Source organism: Pan troglodytes, chromosome 13, assembly GCF_028858775.2.
Source record: "Pan troglodytes isolate AG18354 chromosome 13, NHGRI_mPanTro3-v2.0_pri, whole genome shotgun sequence".
Lineage (NCBI taxonomy): Eukaryota > Metazoa > Chordata > Mammalia > Primates > Hominidae > Pan > Pan troglodytes.
The window spans coordinates 62,366,573-62,391,994 of record NC_072411.2 but is presented as its reverse complement, the minus strand read 5'-3'; the positions used below and the strand labels follow the sequence as shown (position 1 = coordinate 62,391,994).

The window sequence follows — 25,422 nt, the reverse complement described above, 5'->3', positions numbered from 1 at the left end:
GAGTACTCTATAGTCTCTCGTAGTCACTACAGTAAAGGAGGAGTGAAAAAGTGTGCAATCAGCAAACTCCAACTTTCTCAGTTATATCATTGGGTGGTGGACACTCCCAGAATCATGTATTACATATTTTATAAAGATTTATGGAAAATATTTTCATTAAGTTCATCACGTATGTATTCATATTAAGAACTGCCCTAGGCTTTAAATTTTTAATTTCCAATTTGGATGCATAACAGTAGTTTTACTTTTTGAAAATCTGGTATTCTTTATTTTCTGCCTCACATTTCCATAAGGAGGACAGTTACCAATTTTGCAGTATTTAATAAGGATGGTATTTTTGGTACTGGGATGTCTAGAGGAAATCTGTAACCTACATACTGAGCTCACTGCTGTCACCAAAGCTTTCTACCTGTGTCTGCTGTTGTATGCTAACTGGGACATTGTTCCCAGGATTCCATGTACGATTGTGGGCATTGTCACCTGCACAAGCACAAGAATGCCTGGTCGGGGGTGAATGGAGCTGATATCCATCTCACACTGAGTCACCAAGTCCTGTACTTCAGAGATTGACCCTTCCCATACAGGGTACATTTTTCTAATTTGCAAGAAAGGTGCCCTAAGAGCTAGTGGCTTCCCTGATTGCTCCCCTAACATCATGTGGTTAAATTTTGGTATCTCAGACAAGTAGAGGCTGCAGATCTGCAGGGTCAATTGGCTTCAGATTTAGTCAATTTCTTGTTTTTTAGGCAGTGAATAAATATGTGGTTCCCCTCCCCCCCAATTTTTTTCTTAAAATGAAGCTCATCAAACAAATGTACCATTCTGAGGTGTGTTCTCAAGTCATATATTATAATTCATTTCACTCAAAGTATATGATTAAAGCTCATTCAAAGCCCTAAGAGTTGGGAATGAAGGAAGAATTGTAGGATGTTCTGCTGTGCCACAAGACTTAATTTATACCATTTATTAGTCTTACCAAGTACATTGAAAAGAAAAAGTTGTTGGGGGCCAGACACGATGGCTTACGTCTGTAATCCCAGCACTTTGGGAGGCTGAGTGGGGCGGATCACTTGAGGTCAGGAATTCGAGACCAGCCGGGCCAACATGGTGAAACCCCGCCTTATTAAAAATACAAAAAATTAGCCAGCTGCAGTGACATGAACCTATAATCCCAGCTATTCAGGAGGCTGAGGCAGGAGGATCGCTTGAACCCAGGAGGTGGAGGTTGCAGTGAGCTGAGATCATGCCACTGCACTCCAGCCTGGGCGATAGAGCGAGACTGGCTCAAAAAAAAAAAAAGAAAGAAAAGAAAAATGAAAAGAAAATGCTTCTGGGACTTTTCAAGTATGCCTTGCTATTCAGACATTCTCAGAGATTAACCCCAAAAGTGAGTGATTATCTCCCTGAGACCCAGGGTTAGAAAAATAACTTCAGAAGTACAAAAGTTGGATTATTGCCCTAATGTGAGCCCACTTTAAAGCAACTACCATAAACAATCTAAAGCAGAGTCTGCAACTGTGTTAGCCATGGTTTAAATGGTGCCAAGCTACTATTTCCCATGGCAAGGGAAATGTTAAACTGTGAAAGAGGCAACAGCCCATAAACATCTATATCTGCGTACACAGCACAGTGGCCACCAGCCGCATGTGGCTATTGAGTGCTTGAAATGTGGCGAGTCCAAATAGAGATACGCTGGCAGTATAAAATACACACTGGATTTCAAATACTTAGGAAAAAAAAGTCAAACATCTCAATATTTTTATATTCATTACATGTTGAAATGATAATATTTTGGAGATACTGTATTGAAAATATTGAAAATAATTTCATCTGTGTTTTTAATGTGGTTGCTAGAAAATTTAAAATTACAAATGTCAGCTGCATTTGTGATTTGCATTCTGTTTCTTTTGGACAGCACTGATCTAGGTATTTCAAGAGAAAAGAAGGTGGGGAATGTGTATTTGGTTTCTTCATGGTCTGTGTCTCCCAGGATACAATATCCTGTTCCCTCTTTCTTAGAGGCATGGATTGTCTCCCCGCTAAAAAACAAGGCCATACAGTATCACTGATGACATGCTTTTTCCACTCTGTGGCTATTCTGCAGTTCACTTGGTATTTAGATTGTTAACTTTTCTATGTAATCTTTGCCACAGAGTGTTTGTATACATTCTTAATAATTTTCTTAGGAGAAATGACTTAGCTTTTGCTGCAGATTGCCAAATTGCACTCTGGGTATAACCAATTTGCTCTTACCAGATGTGTATGCCTAGGTTGTCATTTTCCCTCTGACCTGGGATTTTTCACTTTTTGTTTTTGTTGTTGTTATCTTTGCCAATTTGATAGTGTGTGTTATCTCTATTAGAAAAGGGAACACACCTAAATTTCACACCCTGACATGAGCTGCTCAGTGTAAAATAACAGGAGAAAATGATGAAGGACAGCTTATCCTAACCCACTTTGGCTAAAGGTTTGAATTAATTTGCAGTCTATGCAGAAGAGTATCAGACTCAGTGACCATTCCAAATTATACTTTTAATGAATGGTCCTCTTTGTCAGCTGTGAAGACCATAAGAAACAAAAAATTAAAGATGCACAGAATACCTGGCAGGATGAATCCTGTGGGAACCAATCCGTAAATGTGCCCTAGACACAAAGGGAAGCTAAGAACAGTTAACATTACATGTAGTTTTGGAAGTATATAATGAAGATCCTGGGGAAAAGAGCCCTTCTCGACTGGGAAGTTTTTAATTGGCATGACTATATGGGATACAGTTACATCAGGATTGTAAGTCCAATTAGCCAAGATTCTACGAAAATCTGTTCTGTGCTTCCTGAACTTGAGAACAAATGAAAAGAAAACCCAAACACACTTTAGCTTTCCTTCTTTTCGTTTAGCGAGAGCAGGAACGAGTTGGTCTTATGAAATTGATTGTCACTGTTGTCTCCAGCACATTAACATTTTTTACACACAACAATTTGAACAGTTCTCTAGGAGTTTGCTGTCCTGTAACTGTCATGTCTGGGTTTGCTACATGGTGTAACAGTAAGAGCATCTCAGCCCATTGGTGAATCGGATGCTGCCAGACATTGCTTTGCCACCCTCCTTCTCCCAGCTACTCCATATTCTGAGTAGGAGCTTGATGTTCCTGCAAATCATTATACCTTTGCATTTTTTCACTTGGTTCATTAGTTTGATAATAAAATACATTTTAAAAATTTCCCCCTAAATGATGTTTTATGCATTCTCTCATCCCCTTTTCAAGTGGTGGATAGGTCCACCACATGCCATTTCTCCAGGAATCATTTCTCTCTCTCTGTTGAGCTTGTGTGTACAAATCATATTCTTTAGATTCTAAACATATCATCCTCTTTCTTCTGCAGGGTTGATTGGAACAGATTTTAATCCTCATTACTTTGCTTTTATTATGTGATGAGCTGAAGGGTTTTGACCTTTTTGTTTCTGAGATAAATATCCCTCTTTTTTTTTTCACATTTCAGGATAAAATCTTAGGTATCCATTATAGCTTTAAGTGTTTGTCTCAAAAACTATCGTTTTGGGTTGTGTTTTCCCCCAGAATCACTTCAAGTCTCTACTCATATTAGTATACGTTTAAAACTTGTGATTTAAACTTAGCCTGGAATGGTGACTAAAGGGTTGAATTTTAGGTTGAACTTTTTCTGTTTCATCTCCCTAAAGAAGGGGGCTGTGTTGCATTATTTCCTTGGCTCCATACATTCCTCCTGGCTCGGGTCCATTCTTGGCTCTGGTAATGATCTCTTCCCTTCTTAGCCAACAGTTTCCTTAACACACATAGTCACTGGAAGTGGCTACTCAAAGAGCTTCAGTGGAACCTGACTCAGACTCGTTACTGAGGACCTACCAAATAACCTGATTTTATTTTCTGGTTTCTTTCAACTGCAGTGCAGTGGGGAAAGATGAGTCACTTGTCCCCTCTGCCTTAGTTTCCTTCCTTGTAGAACAGGATTAATGGTACCGCCTTTGCCAGGTTGCCGCAGGCTTGGATGAGATAATGTGTCAAATGTGACAGTACTTTTAAAACTTTGTCATAGAAGTCAAGTACTTGTCATAGCTCTCTACTGGTTTTTACTCTGACTGCCCACATATTCATTGCTAAACTCATTAGAAATAACAAATTCTCCTTCTGTTAGCTCATATGGTTACTCAAAAATATTTTGTTGAGCACCTAAAATGCATTACTACATCTTATTCTCCTTTTCTGCAAAATCTCCTTACATAATGTTGTGTCAGCTAAATGGAAATCTTTAAGTACTATAGATAAATGCTCTATGAACATTGATGGAGGATTTCCTCATTAGAAAGAATGAAAATGTTGATAGAACTGAGTTCTCAAAATAATCATTGTCAAAAAAAGGATTTATAAATATGGGCATCTCGTGTCTGTGGTACTAGAATAAGTGCTGTACCACTCATGTTTTCATGCATTTAAAATGAATGCACTTTTTATCTCTCTTTTTTTTTAAGTTCACTAGAGTTCATGCTGAAATGTTATGGGGCTTCATCTCTCTGAAGTACTTGTTGGTTTTAGAAAAACGGGTTTGTTATCTCCTGAGTTTCCATCACAACATCTCTCTGATTCTTCTATGATTGTTTCTTCTGTTTTATGCTCAGCCACTAGAAGGAAATTTGATTTTTCATTTAATGGACCTAGAAGTGCTTATTACTCTCCACCACCCATCCCGTACTTCACTTGCCCCGTTCCTGTCTTATTGGCTGCATCAGTGAATTGTGTGGTTTGGGAAGAGCTTGGAGTTAGGTCTAGGAAATGAGCTTCAGCTTCAAGCCGTTCCCTGCCTTCCTTCTGAGTTAAGGTGTTTGTGAGAGGAAACAAGCAGGGGCCTGGAGCAATTACTGAGCCCAGTGCAGACTTGGGTGTTAAGGAGGTCATTATCACCTTCTTCTGGATGTGGTTTGGAACAGGGACTGGCCTGTGGAAGGGTCCCAGGCTGGCCTGGTGGGGGCTGACCCAGGTAAAACAAAACAAATATTTTGGTAAGTTGAGCTCTGAGCAGTTAAGTAGTGGGAAAGGGCACATAAGTTTTCTTCAGGACTGTATCATTTATTGTACCTCCATTCTACAACACATACTGTGTTCCTAACAAGAGAATGGGAATTATTATTATTAGGATCACAATATAGATGATTTATAATACATATTTCTCAAATAACACAGGAGAGATAATCATTTCATATCCCTGCCTTTCCCTCAACTCGATCTCAAAGAAAGCCCACCTACCCTTTCTGCCCCCACCTCCATCATCACCCAGCAGCCTCTGGGGTGAGGTCTGCAAAGAGTGAACTCACCTCCACCTGGGTTGCCTTACATCTTGAGTCCCATTTTAATGCCAGAGCTGGTACATTTACTCTTTAAAGTATAAAATAGTTTATACTTATTTTATGTATGTGTGTGTATAGACGTATGCACATACGAGTGTATGTGTATGTCTGTATAAACACACTCGTGTATACATTTATACACATATAAAGTATGTTTTATATATATAAAACATTATATATATAAAATATATGTATAAAAAACATACTTTATATATATATATAAAACCATGTCATGTAAAGAAGCTTTCTGGTTCCATGCTTTGACCCCATGTCTTCAGTGATTTTCTAGTATCACTAGGATCTCAGCTCCCCTTGGAGGATTCACTCCTTTTTGGCTCTGAGGGGTCTTTTGACAGACCTGTAAAATCCTGCATGGATGTTCAGGACCCATTTTTACCCTGACCATTTAAGCATACAAAGTTAAGTAAGCCCTGAACAAAGCGGGAAAGGAAGCAGGAAGTCAGGGGAGTGGAGGGGTTGTGTTCTGCTAATTCAGCAGGATAGTCACAGGAAGTGTGAGGAGGCATCATTGCTGATAACATGCTCACTTCAGCTGAATCCCAGAGAGAATGAGAAGGAGAAAAGCTAATCAGATGCCTCTCCCTGTTGTTTGATTTTTTTTTTCTCTTATGTGGATTTTTGTTTGTGGCATGGTCAATTCATACAAGATTTTACAAAATTGTATTGGGCCATTTTTGTCCCAGTTTATAACTTGAAATTAAAATAAATTGAATGCTGTGAGGTGTGGTTTTTAAAAGGTATCTTTGCCGCTATTCTTTTACTCAGTAATTCTGTACATGTAATCATTATATTTACTGACATTCATCTTGTATCAACAAGATGTCCAGTCCTCTTTCAAAGCAGGGATATCAAAGCCTCTATCCCCAACCCACCATATTTTAGTAGTTTCCTAGATTTTTAGATTTTAAGGACCAGTAAACTAAACAAAAATAATTAGGGTTAGGGATCCAGCATAGAGTCAAAAAGAACACAAACTCCAACAACCACCATCTTTTATCACTCTTTCTTAAAAAGAAAGACCATTTCACTATCAAAAAAATTAGAAGTACATAATCGAACTTAATTTTTTGACAAATCCATGGCACCTATTTTTCTGCTGACACAGTGGTGATCATCTTTCCCCAGGTTAGTTTTTGTGAAACCCTGCTCTGCAGCACCCTCCCTGACCCAGGCTAGTTCTGCTAGAAAACTTCTAGTGACTGCAAACACTCGACTCCAGTTCTTGGAAAGGCCTGCTTTATAGTCTTTCCTTTTCTAGGTAAGCATTGGTAAGACCTTCAACTGTTCCTTCCTTGTAGGATGTGATTTCTAGCTCTTTGTTTATGGTGCTTACTCTCTTCTGAAAGAGCTCAGAAGACCAGGTTAAAGGAGATGTTTAGAATAATTGCATTCAATGTAGAAAACACTTCATGAAAACAGGCTGTCTTATTTATTTATTCCTCCACTCCTTTCTTCTGAATGTCAAATGTTTATTATTTTCAGGCACTATGCTGAGGCCTCATATACAAGGAGGAAAACACACAGTCCAAGGACATACACCTAATGGGGCTGACAGCCATGCAGATAATGTAGCAGTGTGCTGATTGCTGCACCAAGATGCTGCGTGGACAGGATGCCATGGGCAGAGTGCAGAGACAGCACTCAGCTCAGCCAGGGAAGGTCGGAAAATGCTAGAGAATGCCATTAAACTGAGTCTTGCAGAAAGATGCTAAATTTCCCTGGTGAAGGAAAATCTTAAAGGGCAGGAAATTAAGGTGGAGCAGGGCAGGACAGGGACCTGTATAGCGATATACAGGCAAGCTGGCTTCAGTTTTATTCATTTGTTAAGACTGCTGTAACACAGTACCACAACCTGGGTAGCTTAAAACAACTAATAGTTACTGTCTTACAGTTGTGGAGGCTAGAAGTCCAAAATTAAGGTGTCAGCAGGGCCATGCTCCCTTTGAAACCTGTGGGGGAACATGCTTCGTTACCTCTTCCAGCTTTGGTAGTTTGTCAGCAATCCTTAGTAAGTTCCTGGCTTGCAGTAATCCCTCCCTCCAATCTCTGCCTCCGTTTTCACGCAGCCTTCTCCCCATGTGTCTCTGTTCACATCTCCCTCTTATGAGGACAATAGTCACACTGGATTAGGGCCTACCCTGAGAGACTCATCTTAACTTGACTACATCTTCAAAGACCCTGTTTCTAAATAAGATCACCTTCAGAGGTCTTGGGGCATAGGACTTCCACATATCTTTTGGGGGAACACAGTTCAACCCATAACAGTGAGTGTTGGAGAATGGTGAGCAGAAAGGCCCAACAGCATAATGTCTTTCTATGATTGGCTCATTTTTTTTTTTCAGTGCAACCTATATTTTAGTTATTCTGGGAACTTGAACTTGTGCTTAATCAAAAGCAAACAAACAAACAAACAAAAAAACAGATATTTTCATGTGAACAAGCCAAGGCTTTTTCTAAATTTGTACAGTTGATTTTGCCCCTTTGGAACTTATATATAAGACCTATTTTTCCCTAGTGAATGTTATTTTATTGACTTTGGCTAAGTATTCATTCTAGCCTGTTGAAATAATTGGAAGTGTTAATTCTGTCATCTTACATTCACCATCCCCCTGAGCTTTGGGACATTTATATATTTGATAAGTGTGCCACCAATGACCTGATTTATGTCATTGTTTAAAATGTCTTTTACAAGTGCTGGCCAAGAACAGAGCTATATGGCATATCCCCAGATGCCTTCCTTCGTGTTCACCATGACCGCTAACCAACAGTTGACAACTCAATCACTCGTTCATCCAGTTACCCACTCACTCAAGCCACATTTCATCTTCCCAGGTTTCTTCATCTGATGTATGAGCAAATAATGATTTTTTTATTTAACTCAAATCAGAATACATTATGTAACATTCCTAAGCAGCCCTGATTTTCTCACCACTCCCCAAAGTAGAAATAGCAAAAGTTTAATGTTCTTACAGTTCTGGAGGTTACAAGTCTAAAATTAAGGTGTCATGACTTGCTCTTAAGGACTTTGCTAGTACTTGTTCTTTTCATAAGTGTCTCTGACCTTCTATTTACTAATCCAATCTAGAATTTTGCCTCAGATCAACATTGGTCTTATCTGCCTTTAGTTTCTAGAATCTAGTTTTTTTGTTTTTTAAGGAATCTGAATAGCATTTTGCCATCCTGTCAACAGCTCTCCTATTATGCAAGGTTTCTCAAAACAAGATTGGTAAATGCTTACTGACAATCATATAGATAAGAAGCACTTTTAGCCCTGATCTCCATACCCAGACCCTACACTTGCCAACTACAAGCAGAAGAACATCATTATCTGGAAAACAGTGGATTCAAGCTCTATTGAGGGTGAGGCATGTTTACCTTCGTTTGGGATATGGTAATTGTGAGAAACTGATACTAAAGTAATTTTACAGCATTTGGTGCTCTTTATAGTTACGTGTTTTCATATAAAGATAAATCCTCTCTGATTTTCTTGAGTTTCAAGATTCTGAATTTTTGGAGCCGTACTATCCTACCTCCGCAGTGATTGCTCATCTTTATCTGCAGTATCTAAGGACAGGGTAGTTTGCAGACAAACCAGTAAGAAATCAATACGGGGGGCTATGTATCCTTTTCCATCAGATCCGCTCTTACAGCTGTAACCATTGTCACAAGTGACCTTTGAGCCAAACATCTAAGTTTAGAAACGTCAACTCTGCTGGCAGGCTGTGGTAGCATTCCCTTGCTTATACAGTCCAAGTGTGTCTTTTACTAGGGATATGTTTATATCCTATCCCCAAATTTTTTAGAGCTGAAGTGAGTAAAATAGATATCGTTTTCCTTGTCAGTCTGTTCTTCAGACTGGCTTTTCAAGGTCACAGGGCAGTCAGGATTTATTACTTGAGAAAAGGATGGACTACATTTGAAAATCAATATGCTGGTGGAGTGTTTTGGATCAAAGCCAGCGTTAGTGTTCAGTCGAAGAAATGTCCAATTTGACTCTTGCCTTTTTAGCTTGTATCAGAATCAAGAGAAATGTCTAGGTAATTTTGCACACTGTTTTAATAGCTTCAGATAACTCTGTTTTGCTTCAGAGAGGATGTTTACTTTTACTGTCTGTCATGCTGTTCTTGTTTTGAATGAAGCAGTCATTTATGGTTTTCAGTGATGGAGTTTAATGCATTCACTTTCTACAGATTCTGACACAGTTATCTGGTTGTGTATGTGTGTGTAAGATTTCCAGTTGTGTGATTTACTTTAAAAGGAGTGACAAATTTAGAGACACTTGAAAAACAGTTTAGAAACGAAAGCTTTTCTGGGTTTTTTGCACACGTTCCGCCCCACCCCAGCCCCTTATAGTTTTGTTTCCGTGGTGTTGGGGGCGGGGGGAGGGTGCTAATTTTTAATTCCATTTTAAGTTCCTAAATTGCCTTGCTTCCCTCCTGTGATTTTATGAGCTAAATTGGCATAAACTATAAGGTCATATTCATTTTCTAAGGCAAAATGTATTTCCCTTCTCCTCACTGCTGCCAATTCCCCACACCAAACACTTTTGGGGGGAAAATCATATTACATGTTTATATTTTATTCACTCAAACCAATGTATGTTGAGAGGTTACAATATGAAAAAAAAAAACTGTGCTGAAAAGTTACAAAAAAGTTGTGTCTCTCTTTTCTAAATATTTTGCCACATTGGATCACATTGATATTAGGGTAAGAAGGTAGTCTAGGTAAATGCTCTCAAGTCTCAAGTAATTAGAAGTGCCCTTAATTGAAGGGTATGGGAGAAAAGAATAACACTTATTAGTCATTGAATATTCATTATATGTCAGGCACCATAGTGGTCATTTATAACAGTGCTGTGAGGGAGACATTATCATACAACTTTACAGATGAGGATCCTGAGGCCAGGCAACTAACTACACCAGAGTCACAGGGCTGCCCATTGGCCATATCAGCACTTGATATGTTCTCTCTGGTGGCAACTCTCTCTTCTTTCCATTATAACGTTGTCTTCCTTATGTTTCAGTAAAGTTAAGTAGTATATAAACACAAGGGTGACACTGTCAAAGCAAAGAAAATACATTACAGGTTTTGGTGGGAGAGGAAGAAAATTTAAGAAATAATTATTGTCAGTTCATAAATTCAATTCAGAAATAGAAGGCCACTTTCTATGATCAAATTGCCTTTGCTTTAAAAGTTGGACATTAATCAGTGTTTGAGACATTTAGGGATTCATTTTTATGATAGATAATATACATTTTACTTGCAAAATTCTGGGTTTCATTTTCGGCACATATTATTTTCCTCTGACATGTTAGTACTCGGGAGCACTAATTTGGGTCTGGCCATCTGTGACTGCATCCTTAAGTGCTGTAGTACAGTGACTTGTGGTGTAAAAATATTGTCATAAGATAATGTAAATGACCTTTTGTGTGCAATGTGCTCTTAAAAGACCATAAAATAATGTAAAGCTACTTTACCTTGATTGCAGATCATAATAGACTTGATACTAAACTGTAATAGCAAGTCTGTGTAATAAATCAAATGCTTTATAATATGCTCTTTTATTTAGAAGAGAGGTTATACGTTTTTCATAGACTATGGCAAAAAAATGCATCTTAGCGATTTTTAATGAGATAGTTTTAGTGTTTTATATGAATTTTTTAGTCCAAGTTATACATACAGTAAACAGCATCAATTGTTACCTTCATATACTATTTATAATGGATTCACCCAGGCATGTTGGTAAGACATTAACAGGAATGATTCTCAATTTAGTGAGAAAAGGTTATTAGTCTCAAAATCTGGGTAGAGATGACCAGTTTCATTTGTACTCTCAAAGGATGTGTTGATCTGAAAATTTCAAAGTTATGAAAAATCAGGTAGATGTCTGTATCTTCTCTTGAAAAAATGTGATAACTTTGTCCCAATGCTTCTGTAATTCAGTCTTCATCAGCTCACATGCTGTAAGGCAGCTAGGCTAGCTGAGAGTTAGACCACATGAGGATTGTCTGAACTTCTGCTAAATCACCTCAAATCTGCAGGCTTTGCATCTGTGGCTGGAGCTGAAATTGTTTTCCTTTCCAGGACAGTTCAGAAAAGTGAACTTTGTGATTCTTTTTCCCCATCTTCTAAATTCACAGAGACAAGCCACTGGCTTTCCATTGCACAGATACCATGGATTATTTTTCTCAGATGTCAAGTTAAGCATTTAAGACTTCTTCAAAGAAATCCTTTGTCTTTAATCTCTCCTGCCCTGTAGAGCCTTTCCATTCACCCCCTCCGTCTCGTCATCCCTCATTGTAATTTCTTGAACTTAAGTGTTATTGCCAAAGTACAAAAAGCAAGAAAATAAATAAAATGTGGCATCTCTCTCTGCTAATCCTGGACAAAAATTTTCATTAATCTTACTAAAATAATTGCTCTTGTGATTTCATTCTACAGTTCCAAATCCTCCAGTCTCATTCTGTTCTCTCTGTCCTTTTCTTAGAATGCAGAGTCCTCCAAGACTTTTGGAGACTTAAGCTTCCATAACTCACTACATAGGTTTGCATTAGATTCTTTATTGTCCTACAGAGCCCACCTAGATTTTTGTTTTCTCCAGTTTTTCTTACTCAACTTGACCTTCCCTCTATGTTTATGCCTCCTTTATTTAGCATACATCATACAGGGTCTCATATTTTTAGTTATTTTTTAGTATTAACAGTTTTTTACATACCCCAAAGGACTGTCCTCCTTAATGGTAGGTGTGGCATCCGCTGTATTTTTCATAGGCCTTGAAAGGGCATACTGTAAACATGCTATAAATATTTTTGAGTTGATTTCTTGGTTTGATCTCTCCTTTCTTGACTGTACTTATCTTTCCCGTAATCCCTTCACCTTCAGTGCCTGGTTTTCAGTTGTTTCTGACCTTTAGGTCTGTAGTAGCTTTTCTTGCCAAGCATTCTCCTTTAAACCCTGGCTTCAATTCCAGCTACATACACCAGGAATCTTTTATTCATAAAGATACACTCAGCCATATAACACAAGTGGAAGGGGCAGTTATCTAATGTAAGAGTTAGGCCAGAACAACCAAATGAAATGGGGAATATCTTTCTATACCCTTAATTTTTGTGTCTTGGAAGTAGAAACATTGAAAATCATCAGGGCAAAAGAGGTAAATGTCATATAAAATTTACTTGATTTTGATTGCCTAATAAATTTTTACCTCTTCTATCTCATCTCCAAATACCACTTTACATGCCAAGTAAATAAAGGAAATATAACCAGCTGAATTATTCCAGGTAGTGAGAATTCAGAATAACATGGGTAATGACCCTTTCTACTATTTTTAGGCCTCATTCTCCAAAAAACTTCATTTGCTAAACAGACGTAATGTATACTTTGTGTTCCTTCCCCTATCCAACCACTGTTGAAAGAGCTAAAGCAAGTTTTAGGAAATCCCCTTTCTCTGGGAGGCCATTGAAAAAACAAAGCAGCCAAAAAAGTGAGTTAGAAAACTGCATTCATCTGTGTGTACATGTGTGAGGACGTGTATTGTATTTTTTCTTTTTTCCCAGCAACTCCAAAATAACAAGAGGAGGTTTGGCTTGTAGTCCTCAAATTCATTTCCCTCAAATAGATACCTTAGTTATTCCTTTTAAGCTTTAAAGCCAGTCCTGCCGACCCCCTCACTGAGGTATATGCTCTACTGGGCATGTTATTCCAAGATAGACCAATGTCATGTATCCAGAAGGTCTTTAGTCAGGTAACTTCTTCCTGAATGTCATCAGCATCTGTCTTAAGGACCTTAGCAATTACGGAGTCCACCCCTCATCTCCTTACTCTTCTGGAGCTGTGTGCAGAGTCAAACTGGGAATTACTTTCAATCTGTGGCACAATCTGTGGTTGGTGACCCAAGTTTCCATAGCTGTCAACATGCTTGGCCTTTAAACTCCAAAGCAAACGTTCTACCTCCCATCTTTGCTACTTAGTTGTGTAACCTTGAATATGTCCCTTACTGACTCTGCTCCTGAGTTTCACATCTACAAAGTAGGAGTAATACTCCACCTCCCCAAAAGATTATGAAGATTAAAATAATTGGCGCATATATATATGTATATATATATACATATATATATATATATCTCGCTTAGAATAGTGCCTGGCATAGAGTAGGAGCTGTATACCTGTAAGTAATTACTTTTATTATTCCCCTGAATTAACTCACGAGGTCATAAGTTTTCTGATGTTGATGTTTTATTTTTCTCTTCTTTTTCTCATTTCAATTCCCTGTCCCTCCTACTTGCTAATTATGGTCATATACATAGGCACAGCGTCTTTTACGGGATGTGTGAATCCCTGTTTGTCCTTCAGGAGCAGCTATTATGAAAACTATCATTCTATATGCATGAGCAACATTCTGCCCTTTCTCAAAGTTAACGTATCTTTTTTGTTTATACATATCACTTTTTTTTTTACTGTTGTTTTAAACACACCCATTGTGTTTTCAGGTTTAATAATATTCATAAAATATTCTAAAACTAGCACAAGCACTGCAAATGACCCCATGTGCCTTAAATGAATTTACAACTGAAATGACCAATATTAAAATAACTTAACAACCATTGTCGCCATCTGTTGGTGGTGGTTGGAGTGGACGCCACTCTCCAGAGCTTTGGCTTATAACCTGGACTCTTCAAAAGCTGCACATTCCCTAGCACACAGGAAAATTGTGTGTGTGTGTGTGTGTGTGCGCGTGCATGCGCACGCATGCTTGCACGCACACACATACGTTTATACATTTGTACGTGCCAGTGGATAAAGTCTATAATGATATGCACCAATAATCATATCCAGGACTTCAGGTGATTTTAATTTTTCAACCTACTTTTCTTTGTCTTCTAAGTGTACAATAAGCTTGTGTTTCTTTTGTAATATAAATTACCAAAAAGGTAGAATTTAGGAGTAACTAAGTGATAGAGGCAGAGGAGAAAATTAAGCTTTATATACTAAGTGCAAACTGAGATATACCTACATTTTATATTGTAGCAGATGAAAGAGGAGATCTAAATGGAAAGAAAGAAATGAGTAAAACTGTGGTGTAAACTAAAGAAGTTTTAGTAAATTCTAAGTAAAAGGTTTTATTAGCCAAGCTCACTCGGGCCAAGAGGTTTGAACACGAGCTTTTACCTGTTATCCTCTCCCTTTGAAATTCATATTATTATATAGTCATGTCTCTTAATTACTCTTCATCTTTTTACTGTCAGAGCTTGCTCTGGAGTGGATTATCTACTCTAGCAAAGAATATTATAATCTGGGTAGCTGGGGCTGTGGTCTAACCCAGTTACTTTGAAGCCAGATGAAATCCAAAGAATCTTCATAGTCACAGTTTTTGTTTTTTTTGTTTTTTTCATGAAATTCTACATCATGCTGTTTGGTCATGCACTTTCTTAGTGTCCTTAGAGTGTGAATTCCGCCAGTCAGGAGGCCTGTTTCTCCTAGTACATCATATGTCCCTATTCCGTAACAGTGATTTTTTTTTTAAACAGGGGGTCTCACTCTGTCACCCAGGCTGGAGTGCAGTGACGCAGTCCTGGCTCACTGCAACCTCTGCCTCCCAGGCCCAAGTGATCCTCCCACCTCAGCTTCCTAAGTAGCTGGGACTACAGGCATGCACCACCACGTCCAGCTAATTTTTGTATTGTTTGTCGAGAGGGGGTTTTGCCACATTGCCCAGGCTGGTCTCGATCTTCTAAGCTCAAGCAATCTGCCCACCTCAGCCTCCCAAAGTGCTGGGATTACAGGCGTGAGCCACCGTGCCTGGCTGATGATTTAAGAAAAAAAAAAAAAAATTAAGCTACAGATAGGAGCAAGGGGAGGTGAAGATCTGGTTGCTTTATGAATTTGTACCCAGATGTCTGTTACTCTTACAGGCATTGGTGATTGACAACAGAATTAGATTAAATGTTAACTGTCTATAACAGCTCCCCCTCACCCCTCACTTTAAATCTTACTGCAAGTAAAATGAGTAGAGAGAGATGATGACTGCTGTGAACCCTCCCACTCCTTATCCCAGTCCCTGAGGTGCCATTTGATATATAGCTCCTCCTCATATTCTAGATCTGGACCTTTCCTGGCTCTTTTGTCATGACATCAAAAACTACTGGTTCTGTACTCCATTGCCGCAATAAGATATCCAGGTTGCCCACTGAGGAGCTAACTTAGCTAGGGCCTGACGGATTTCAAGGGTTGCATCTTCTAGTTCTGGGGTCTGTATTTTAATGGGAGCCTCTTGTGCTGGAAGTGGTATAATTGAGTGGACAGCCCAAAAGAAGAATATTTTAGGAAAGAAGCCCTTCAGCACCTTAGGTAAATCCAAATAAGCAGCTTCCTGTGCCACTTGTTTGCAGAAGGCCAGTATGCAGCTGCCCCACAGACAGAGTGGAATCCATTTCTGATGTTCTGTGAAATCACAGTCTTTCAGTCTTACTCCACAACTTGCAAGGAAAACCACAATAGAAAGTAAAACTGATAAATGTCAGAAATCACTCTTTTTCTACTCACCATCCTCTGTCTTGTTATCCCTCTTTCAACCATAAGCCACGTGTTTATTTCTTATGTTTAAAACAAATGAGTAAAAAATGTCCTGTGCTTGGAAAGTGAATATTTGAGTACCGTACAGACCTTCCATTACCCTTCTTCTTCCATACTCAGAGGGCATTGTTTCTCAAAATCATTTCATTGATAAGTTGCCATGAAAATTTACTCATTTGTGAGCTCTGGGATTTCAGGCAAGGTGTAATGCTCAAAACTTGTATGAGCTTTTTGTTTTCTCATATGCACAAATGGGAATAATAACACCTACCTCATAAGATTGTTGTGAAGTTAATTAAATAAAAGCATACATGCAAAGTACCTGGCACAGTGTCTAGGACATAAGTAGGAAGTCAATAAATGTAATGCCCTTTCTAGTTTCTTAGAAAATAGCCAACTAAATAGTTGAAGAGATTAGTGATAGTTTCATGGAAAAGATAATGTTTGAACAAGTTCTTCAAGTTCAAGCATGGGTAGAATAGGTAATGGAGAGATGTTTAAAGGGGTATTTAAGGTAAATTAATGCAACAGACAGGGTTGAAAAGCTGGATGCAGGGAGAACTATTATGTGTTTTTTGCATGTGTCTAGGAACAGTGAAGGGAGAAAGTGAAGATTGGAAACATATCAAAGACAAAATTTGGAAGAGTTATTGATCACCTGGATTCAGGAATTACTGAGTTAGTGGTGGCACAAGGACCCCGAGCTTGGTAGGAGATTGGGAGAGTGAGTGCTAGTGAATGAAAAGAGATATGGAGAGAGACAGGGAAAGCCATGTTTGAGATAATATTGAAGATGAGATTTAGAAAGTGGTGGGCTTGATATTTCACTACTTAAATATTTCACTGGATATTTAAGAATCCTAATAAAATATTAAGGTATTTAAGTAGAAAGAGGAAGAGAGAAAAACCAAAGCTTTGGTGAGTTTTAAAAAAACACATACACACACAAGGAAGAACTGAGCAGCATCAGAGGAGATTCATTAATTAAAACCATGGCACTGAAAGAATTTCCTAAGAGAAGAAACAGTTGAAGACCAAATATTAAACTTGATGAAAGTACTTAGTTAAGGAGGGAGAAGAGGAAGCTGAATGGGCAAAGAACCCCTGAAAGAGGGCTGTGAAAGATGGAATGAGATGGGGGAGTACCTGCCACAGAGAAGGGAGGTGCACTGGCAGAGCGGACTCATGCCAGATGTAGCAAACAAGCTGAGAGAGGGTGTGGCATGGCTTGCATTCAGCACTACTGAGCCTTTTCTCTTTGCCTACTTCCTCATTCCCCTTTCTCCATGCCTTTTCCTGTCTTTCCCATCATTAAATGTTGAAAGCAGAACTAGAAGTGTCGAAGGCCAACCCTTTACCTTCCTTCTCCTAAATGAGCCTTTCTTCTGTTTGGTTTACAAAATGCCCTGAACTCTGAGAGCTTGAGCAGTCTCTTAATCACTGTGACTCTCAATCTCCTTACCCCAAATTGGAGTCATACCTACCGTCCCCCCGCTTTTGGAAAAGTATGAAACAGGGATACAGTCTAAAAGTGTAACGAGAGAGTCCTGGTGCCTTCGTCCATTTTTCGTGTTCCTGTAAAGGAATACTTATGCTAGGTAGTTTGTTAAAAGAAAAGGTTTATTTGGTTCGTAGTTCTGCCGGTTGTACAAGAAGCACAGCATCAGCGCTTGCTGCTTGTGAGGGCCTCAGGAAGCTTCCACTCCTGGCAGAAGGCAAAGGGGAGAAGGTGTGTGCAGAGATCACATAGAGAAAGAAAACAGAGGAGGAGGTGCCAGGCTCTTTGCACAACCAGTTCTCACCAGAACTAATAGAGCAAGAACTCACTACCACAAGGATGGCACCAAGCTATTCATGAGAGATCCACCCCCACAACCCAGACACCTCTCATTAAGCCTGATCTCCAACATTGGGAGTTTTTGTTTTGTTTTGTTTTGTTTTGTTTTGAGACATGGTCTCACTCTGTCACCCAGACTGGAGTGCAGTGACGAGATCATGGCTCACTGCAACCTCTGCCTCCCAGGCTGAAGCGACCCTCCCACCTCAGCCTCCTAAGTAGCAGGGACAATAGACCCCGCACCACCATGCCCAGACAATTTTTGTGCTTTGGGAGGGTAGAGACGGGGTTTTGCCGTGTTGCCCAGCCTGGTCTCGAACTCTAGGGCTCAAGCCATCCGCCGGCTTTGGCCTTCCAAAGTGCTGGTATTACAGGCATGAGCCACCATGCTCAGCTGGGAATCATATTCCAACATGAGATTTGGATGGGTGAAATATTCAAACGATAGGAGCTGGTAAATATCAAGCATGTAACCTAGGTAGATAGATGGTTGCTGAAAGGTTGTCTTTAGATCACTTATTTTTTTCTCATTTGTAGATTTTTATAGATTATTTCTTTGTAAGCCTAGTGATCTGTGTTAATATTGTTAAAATGCTCAGAATCTCAACAGGGAATTGAAGGTGTTTGTGCAGCATTATGCCTCTTAGATGTAATTGTCATTTGAACCTGAAATTATCTTTACTTTCATGCCTAGTTAGTAATCATTTGATTACATGATTACACGGAGTGAACATAAGGAAGATTAACTGAAGGAGAGAAGTGGCTCAAGCCATTTTTTTTTCTTCTAGATAAATATATTTCAGCTTGTTTCAATGCATAAAATACAAGTGTGTAATATTCACAGTGGTTTAAAATGCTACAAAATACTTCCATTTCCTAAACATTTTAATATGCTTTTTGTCCTCAAAATCATTCATGAGAAAATTAAAGTAGAGCAAATGTGGAATTTTTGAAGTTAATGTCTAGGAAAGTAGACTATAAATGAGGAAACGTGAGACTCAGATGCATCAAGTAAGTTACGTGCATTTCCCAGAGTCTTACTTTGATTTGATTTGTTTTGTTTTGTTTTTGAGACGGAGTCTTGCTCTGTCGCCCAGGGTGGAGTGCAGTGGTGCGATCTCGGCTCACTGCAATCTCCGCCTCCCCAGTTCATGCGATTCTCCTGTCTCAGCCTCCCAAGTAGCTGGTACTACAGGCATGCACTACCATACCCAGCTAATTTTTGTATTTTTAGTAGAGACAGGGTTTTGCCATGTTGGCCAAGCTGGTCTCGAACTCCTGGCCACAAGTGATCCATCTGCCTCACCCTCCCAAAGTGCTGGGATTACAGGTGTGAGCCACCGTGCCCAGCCTTACTTTTATTTTTAAGAAACAATTTTAAAAGTTATCTTTCAAAATTTTTTTTCCTCAATTTTTAGAAGGCAAGCATAGATAACAGTGCTTTTCCTTATAGTATGGCCACTATGGAGAGAGTGTGGGGTTCAGTTCATATTTACATTATACTGTCGCTTCGTTTTCAGTAGCAGTATGCTAAATTTTAATGTTCTTAATTTTTCCTATATTCCCCAGCATCTATGGCACATAAAGGAATTTGAACATATTTCTCATAGAAACTTCATAAAATTAATGATTAATCCCTGATTAATTCTTATATTTTTCTTCATTATATTCTTGATTGTCCATTTCTTAGACACATGTGCATGCACACAAAGTGAGTTTACTGTATAATTATTATTACTGAGTTACAAGTGGTGTAAATAAGTGTATTTATGAACAGTTATAAAAGTCCTCAGTAAAAAGGATCTGTTTGACACCATTAAGTGTGCTAAACATAAACATGCGCACACACCTGCCCTTCTGTGGCGATATGGAGCCTTGCAATGCTGTCCACAGAACCAAAATGAATAGAATAATGCAAGCAGCTTTCCCCTGTTACTATTTCATAAAAGCTGTATGGATCATAGGACAGTACTTTCCTGTTAGAATTCTGTAACCTTGCATTTGGCTTTGTATTTTACCACTGATATACTGTTATTAGAAGAAAATATTTGGTATAGAGCCCACATCCCATGTTTCTGTCCTAAGATTGTCAGGTAAGTACCTGATTTCTTCAGAGTTGAACTTCAAACTGCAATCCCACAATTCAAACAAGAGGCCTAGCCATTCCCTTTTTTTCAGTTTTGAGTTCAGAATTCTCATTTCCTGTCTCTTAGTAAAGAACATTTTGTACTCTAAAGTTTGCAGATGTTTGAAAAGAATGTGTGTTCTTTGGATTTAGGCATTAATAAGGGTTCCTTATAACTTCTTTTTCTTTTCTTTTTTTCCTTTTTTTTTTTTTTTTTTTTTTTTTTTTTTTTTAGATATGGGAAAATAGTCTCCACAAAGGCAATTTTGGATAAGACAACAAACAAATGCAAAGGTATGTTTTCTTGGCTGGTTATTTGGTAAATGATAGCTTTAGAAAAATGATGGAATTTAAAACCTGATCTTTGGTTTCAAAACCACCTTCGTTTTATTAAAAACCAGATCTTATATATCACCCAGTTTCTGTCTTGCACAGTGTCAGCATATTACTTACATTTGTCCCTGGTTGGGTTTTGGCTACAAACCCAACAGCAGCTAGCAGTTTGCCAGAATTCCGGATTTGACGCCAGTAGAGTTAACATGCAAAATACGGGTTGGCATTTAGCCCTTGCTTTTAAAAGGGGAGTAGAGTTAGAAAATAGCTTTTCTTTCCTGAGCCTGAGGAGATTAGAGCTGCTTACTGAAGACCATTGGACTGTACTAAAGAACTGAAAAGATTACATATTGTGCAAATTGGCTCTATTAATTAGAATAGAGTAGTTTTAAGCAGTACTTAATTACATGTTTCAGTACTCCCAATTGTTCTCTGCTGAATGCCTGTTGACAATATTGGCAGCAGGGAGGAGACAACCATTTTCACTGACCAAATTGTAATAGGGAGGGGAGGTCATGCGCCCCTTTGAAATATGCTGCTGCATTAATTTGATGCACTGACCTTCAGTTTTCCATGTAATTAGGATGAGCTCATCCAGCCCCATGAGCTGGAAGAGGAGGCGTCTACAGTAGGCAGCACTGATGCTCTGTGGTTCTGACTTTTAATGATCCAGCATCTTAACAATAGGCATGTGATTTCTAGGAAAAGGGAAGAATAGAGTCAGCTGACTTTGAATCTAACTACTGACCCCATGAATTGAAATAAGTTGACAGGAATAGGCAGAGAAGGCAAATCTCCTCATTAATTAGACCCCAGTTTTTCAAGTAGTGGTGACGGGGCAGTGGCTTAGCACAATCTGAAAAAGGCAGAGAACATAAATGAACCCTATGGTAGGGGCCTCTCCTTATAAGCCAAGCATTTCCTTTAATCTAGACTTGAAGTGGTTCATTGTATTTCTGTCTCTTCTTCAAAGTGCCTAAATTTAAAGGAGCTATTGTAGCAAATAGCTAAGCTCATGTTTAATCAACATGGCACATTAAGGCAATTTTGCCTTGGGACAGTGAATAGAGCGTGCTTTATGTAGAGTGGTACCCAATAAATATTTTAAATGAATTAAACTAGAGAGAGTCAAATTATAGACTGAAATCCATATACTTAGTTTCCAAGGTTAGTCTTATTTAACATTTATAAATGATTTGGGAGAGCAGAGACACAGAAAAAAAATCTTTTGGTTTTATAAAGAAAAATAGACTCTTGCATGAATAAAAATAGGAGGCTGATCACCAACATCACTTTGAAACTAGAGAGAAATCAGAGTAGACGAGTGGTTTTATCCATACCCTACCTCCTCTCTTTTTCTTCCCCACCCCAAAAGAAATCTTAATGTCAGCTCAGTGTGTTAAAAAGCAGAGCTGCCCTAATTAAGTAAAAGAAAGAACCCAGAGGTTGAATGCTTCACCACATCCCTGAACTGAAAACCACACTATTTTACACTCTGCTCCAAAAGCAACCTATTCCATAGAAGCCAAAATTCCTCAAAGTGCTCTACGTGATCTAGAAAAGGTATGGGTAAAAAATAAACTAATGCTAAATCTAACATGTTGTCACAATACAAACCCTTAACAGTTGGTAAGGGTCCATAGTAGAGAGATTTATGGACCTCTAAGGGTAGGACTAATTCAGAACTTATTTTAGATACAAGAAGTCTCCTGGAGACCTTCCTTTAAAGTGGTTTTTGGGAGACACTGCTTTTGGGTGTGTGGGCAGTAATAGAAACCTTCCAGGGCTCTCTGCTTCACACAAGCCTCCCAGCAATAGGTGTCAACAGATATCTGGTGGGTTGAGACGGTGGGTGAGTGAGTGAGTGGAGAGGGTAAGAGTGGGTTTATAAAATCCTAGAAGCAAGAAAAAAGTAATTTCAGGACAAATGAGAAGAAGTAACACTTAACTCATAATAAAGTTAGATAACATGTTACCCAGATAACTTGACGTGATAGGTAGATAGATAGGCATATAGGTGACTGATTGATAAATGAATATAAATAAATAAATGCATAAAAGATTATAGAATATTAATATAAATGAAAGGTACTTGTGTTATATACTAATTTTTTGAAATTAAGCAGATCAAAGGACTTTATATATGGGAATGAGAGATCTTAGAGGGTTACAGAACATTTTTTGCCACAAAACATATTTTTGGAACATGTATTTTCAAGAGAATTAAGCTGAAGGAAACATTAGAATAACATGTACCTAGGTTATTAAATTTTAAAATTCACAATTCAGTTGCTATTTTACATTTCAGTTTCTCTCAAAGTTTAGCCAACAAAAGGCATTTATAAGCCCTCCAATGCTGGTAAATATGTCAGTTCAGGACAAAAAGAAAAGCTCACAAAAGATTGGTTATGAAATTGATTGATTCATTATTTATACTTACAGAAGTGCATGTAAGACCAGAATACTTATACACATTAGCAAAAATAGTTTCAGGATGAATTAGACTAACAGGAAAAATAAGGGTAAAAGCAGGCAGCTTTAAGTTATTACCAAATGTCCCTGTGTTTCCTACTGGCCAAGGCAAAAATAGAAAACATAGGTCTCCCCATGATTCAGTCATCACAATGTGAGAGGAGAGCAGGAGTAAGATAACTATTCCTGGTCCTGAAACCTGAGAGGAATTCTCCTGGGAAGCCTCAGTGAGAGGATGCCATGTTATTTAGTGAAACCTGCCTTCAAAAACGTCTTTACACCTATTTATATAATCAAGTCCATAGAGTCTGTATAACTCAAATTTTATATTGTCTTCTATTTACTTGAAAGTAATACAGATAGACAGCATGAAAGAGCACAAGGTTGCATACTTAACTATTATGTTTGTCTTCAGCAAATGGTTATAAAACAGCCATAGTGTGGTAGGCATTGGGAAAGGCCAGAAAAGGATGTAAACAGTTAACTAAAATGCAGGCATTATGGATTTCTCTATAAGAAAATAACAGATAACAGAATGCAAATATTACCTGAGTTGATAGTAACTTCAAATACAATAACATCAAAATTGAGATCTTCTGTTTACTGTAATTTGTTGACAATAGCAAAATTGAAGGAAAAAACTTAAATATCCATCAGTAAAAGCTGTATCATTTCATTGTAGCTGGGTTCTCATTTATGACCTGCTGAAACTGTATGAGAGAGAGAGTTTGTGCCTGTACATGCCTGTGTGTGTATCCACAGAGCTTTGTTGCATGTTAGCATGGACAACAGATGTCTAAAAAAACATCCAAGATATGTTTAACCTTATTTCTAACCTGGTAGTTGAGTATCATTCTTTGTTTTACCTAGATCAACCTCTTCCTTTTGCTCTCCAGCCTGGCTATTTCTCTACTGTCTAAATCAAATTAAGCCTTATTTCAGCCCAATTCCAACTAATATATAAGGAAGCCGCTTCTTGTTTCAGCTTTAACATTGATCTCTCCTGAAACATCTATTTCTGTAGTCAATAGTCTGCTCCATCTCATTATAACTTATTTCGTTACCAGGCAATATTTTTGGTACTAATACTGCAAAACTGACTTTGGGCTGTTTCTGAGCTTTCTGTTTGACTTTATTGATGTTGATTTTGTCACTAGTATCATACTATCTAAATTACTACTAATTTAGATAGAAATATTACTTAGTAATATTTCTGTAAGTAAATGATAGGGCTGGCTCCTCTTCTAAACAACCTTCCAATGATGCTTTTCTTTTGCAAAGTATTCTTATTCATTTACAATTAGTTTGAGTTCCATGGAAGGCTCTGGTATTTTGCCTGGTACCGTTTCGTTAGTCTACTAAATATAACTTGACCCTTTTCTCAATAACTTAAGAATTATCACAGTGAAAAGTCTGTGATTCTCTATTTTGATACAGTGATACTCATGGGATCTGTTGAGATTCATGAGGCTGTTAGTGCTCATGCTGTGTAAGTCCTATTCTTTGCATAGTTTTTGTCTTTTATTTCTTGTTAGTAGTTTTGACTGTTAGACGCCATTCATATACTTACTTTGTAGCAGACCTGCCATCACCCCAGCCCCCCTTTTCCCCTAATTTTCTGCTTTTGGCTTGTTGTGGCCTGGGAAGACAGATGACCAGCTCATTAAAAATGTTTGTAAAGCTATGGATAAGGAAACTTTGAACCAGAGCATCTCTAAGGAGGTTATGTGTTTGTTTTGTTATGTTTTGTTTTTAGACTTTAGAACATGAACTGCCAAAACATATTTTAGGTGTCTTGAAGCATTTTCCCCAGCTCTTCTTTATTTTGAAGGGGTGTGATGAGCTGTATTTTAAGAAAATAAATATGATATCTTTAACTGAGTACTAAACTTTAGATTATTTTATATTGGGGGTGTCTAATAGTTGTACTTATTCTAATTTTTAAAAGTACAAGTTTATCTACAAAATAAACATAATTTTTGTTTCTGTCGTTTGTAAACTCTGTAGGATGGCTCCATCTTTCTTACCGAATCATTAAAATGCTATTTCCCTGAAGTTGATTTTTTTTCTTCCTTTTTTTTTAAATTTCTTTTTTTTAAACTTGGTTGGCAACTTAGATGTCTTCCCCGCCCCGCCCCCCCGCCCCCCCCCAGTAAATACAAGACACGTAAGATCTTGAATAGGGAAACGCTGGTTCTTTACTCCCCCAACTCCCTCTGAAGGGAGGCTTGTCTGTCTGGTGATAGACGGGTGATAGACGACAGGGAAGAAGGGCCCAGGAGGCCACTGGCCTGCAGCTGTTAACGCCTGAGCTCCCTCAGGACATTTTCATGTCTCTTGCCCGCACCAGAAACAAAGTAGAGCTGTTCTTTTACCCTTTTACCTAACCACAGAATAATGGCTTAAATACTAAGTGTGTTTTTGCATTTCAGGTTATGGTTTTGTCGACTTTGACAGCCCTGCAGCAGCTCAAAAAGCTGTGTCTGCCCTGAAGGCCAGTGGGGTTCAAGCTCAAATGGCAAAGGTGAGTTGAGAGCCAGCAATTGCTTCTCTGTTCCACAGCTTTGGTTGTGAAGCCCGACAGGTCTGCTTTTTCTATCTGCATCTGTAATCTCCCCTTCATCCCACTCAGCACAGCGCCTTCTGGACACTTGTCCTGTGCCTCCGCAGCCTCCACAGTCACTA

At 38.5% G+C, this 25,422-nt stretch overlaps 1 protein-coding gene across 18 annotated transcripts in view; it reads left to right on the top strand.

The window, feature by feature from the left end:
* The window catches only part of RBMS1 (RNA binding motif single stranded interacting protein 1), a 218,854-nt gene that overhangs the window by 152,718 nt on the left and 40,714 nt on the right, over positions 1-25,422 (top strand). For all 18 annotated transcript variants that reach the window (XM_009443570.5, XM_515853.7, XM_009443566.5 and 15 more), the window contains exons 3-4: positions 20,168-20,226; positions 25,170-25,261. In XM_009443570.5, the coding sequence (XP_009441845.1) occupies positions 20,168-20,226; positions 25,170-25,261 (151 nt within the window). The remainder of the gene's footprint in view (positions 1-20,167; positions 20,227-25,169; positions 25,262-25,422) is intronic.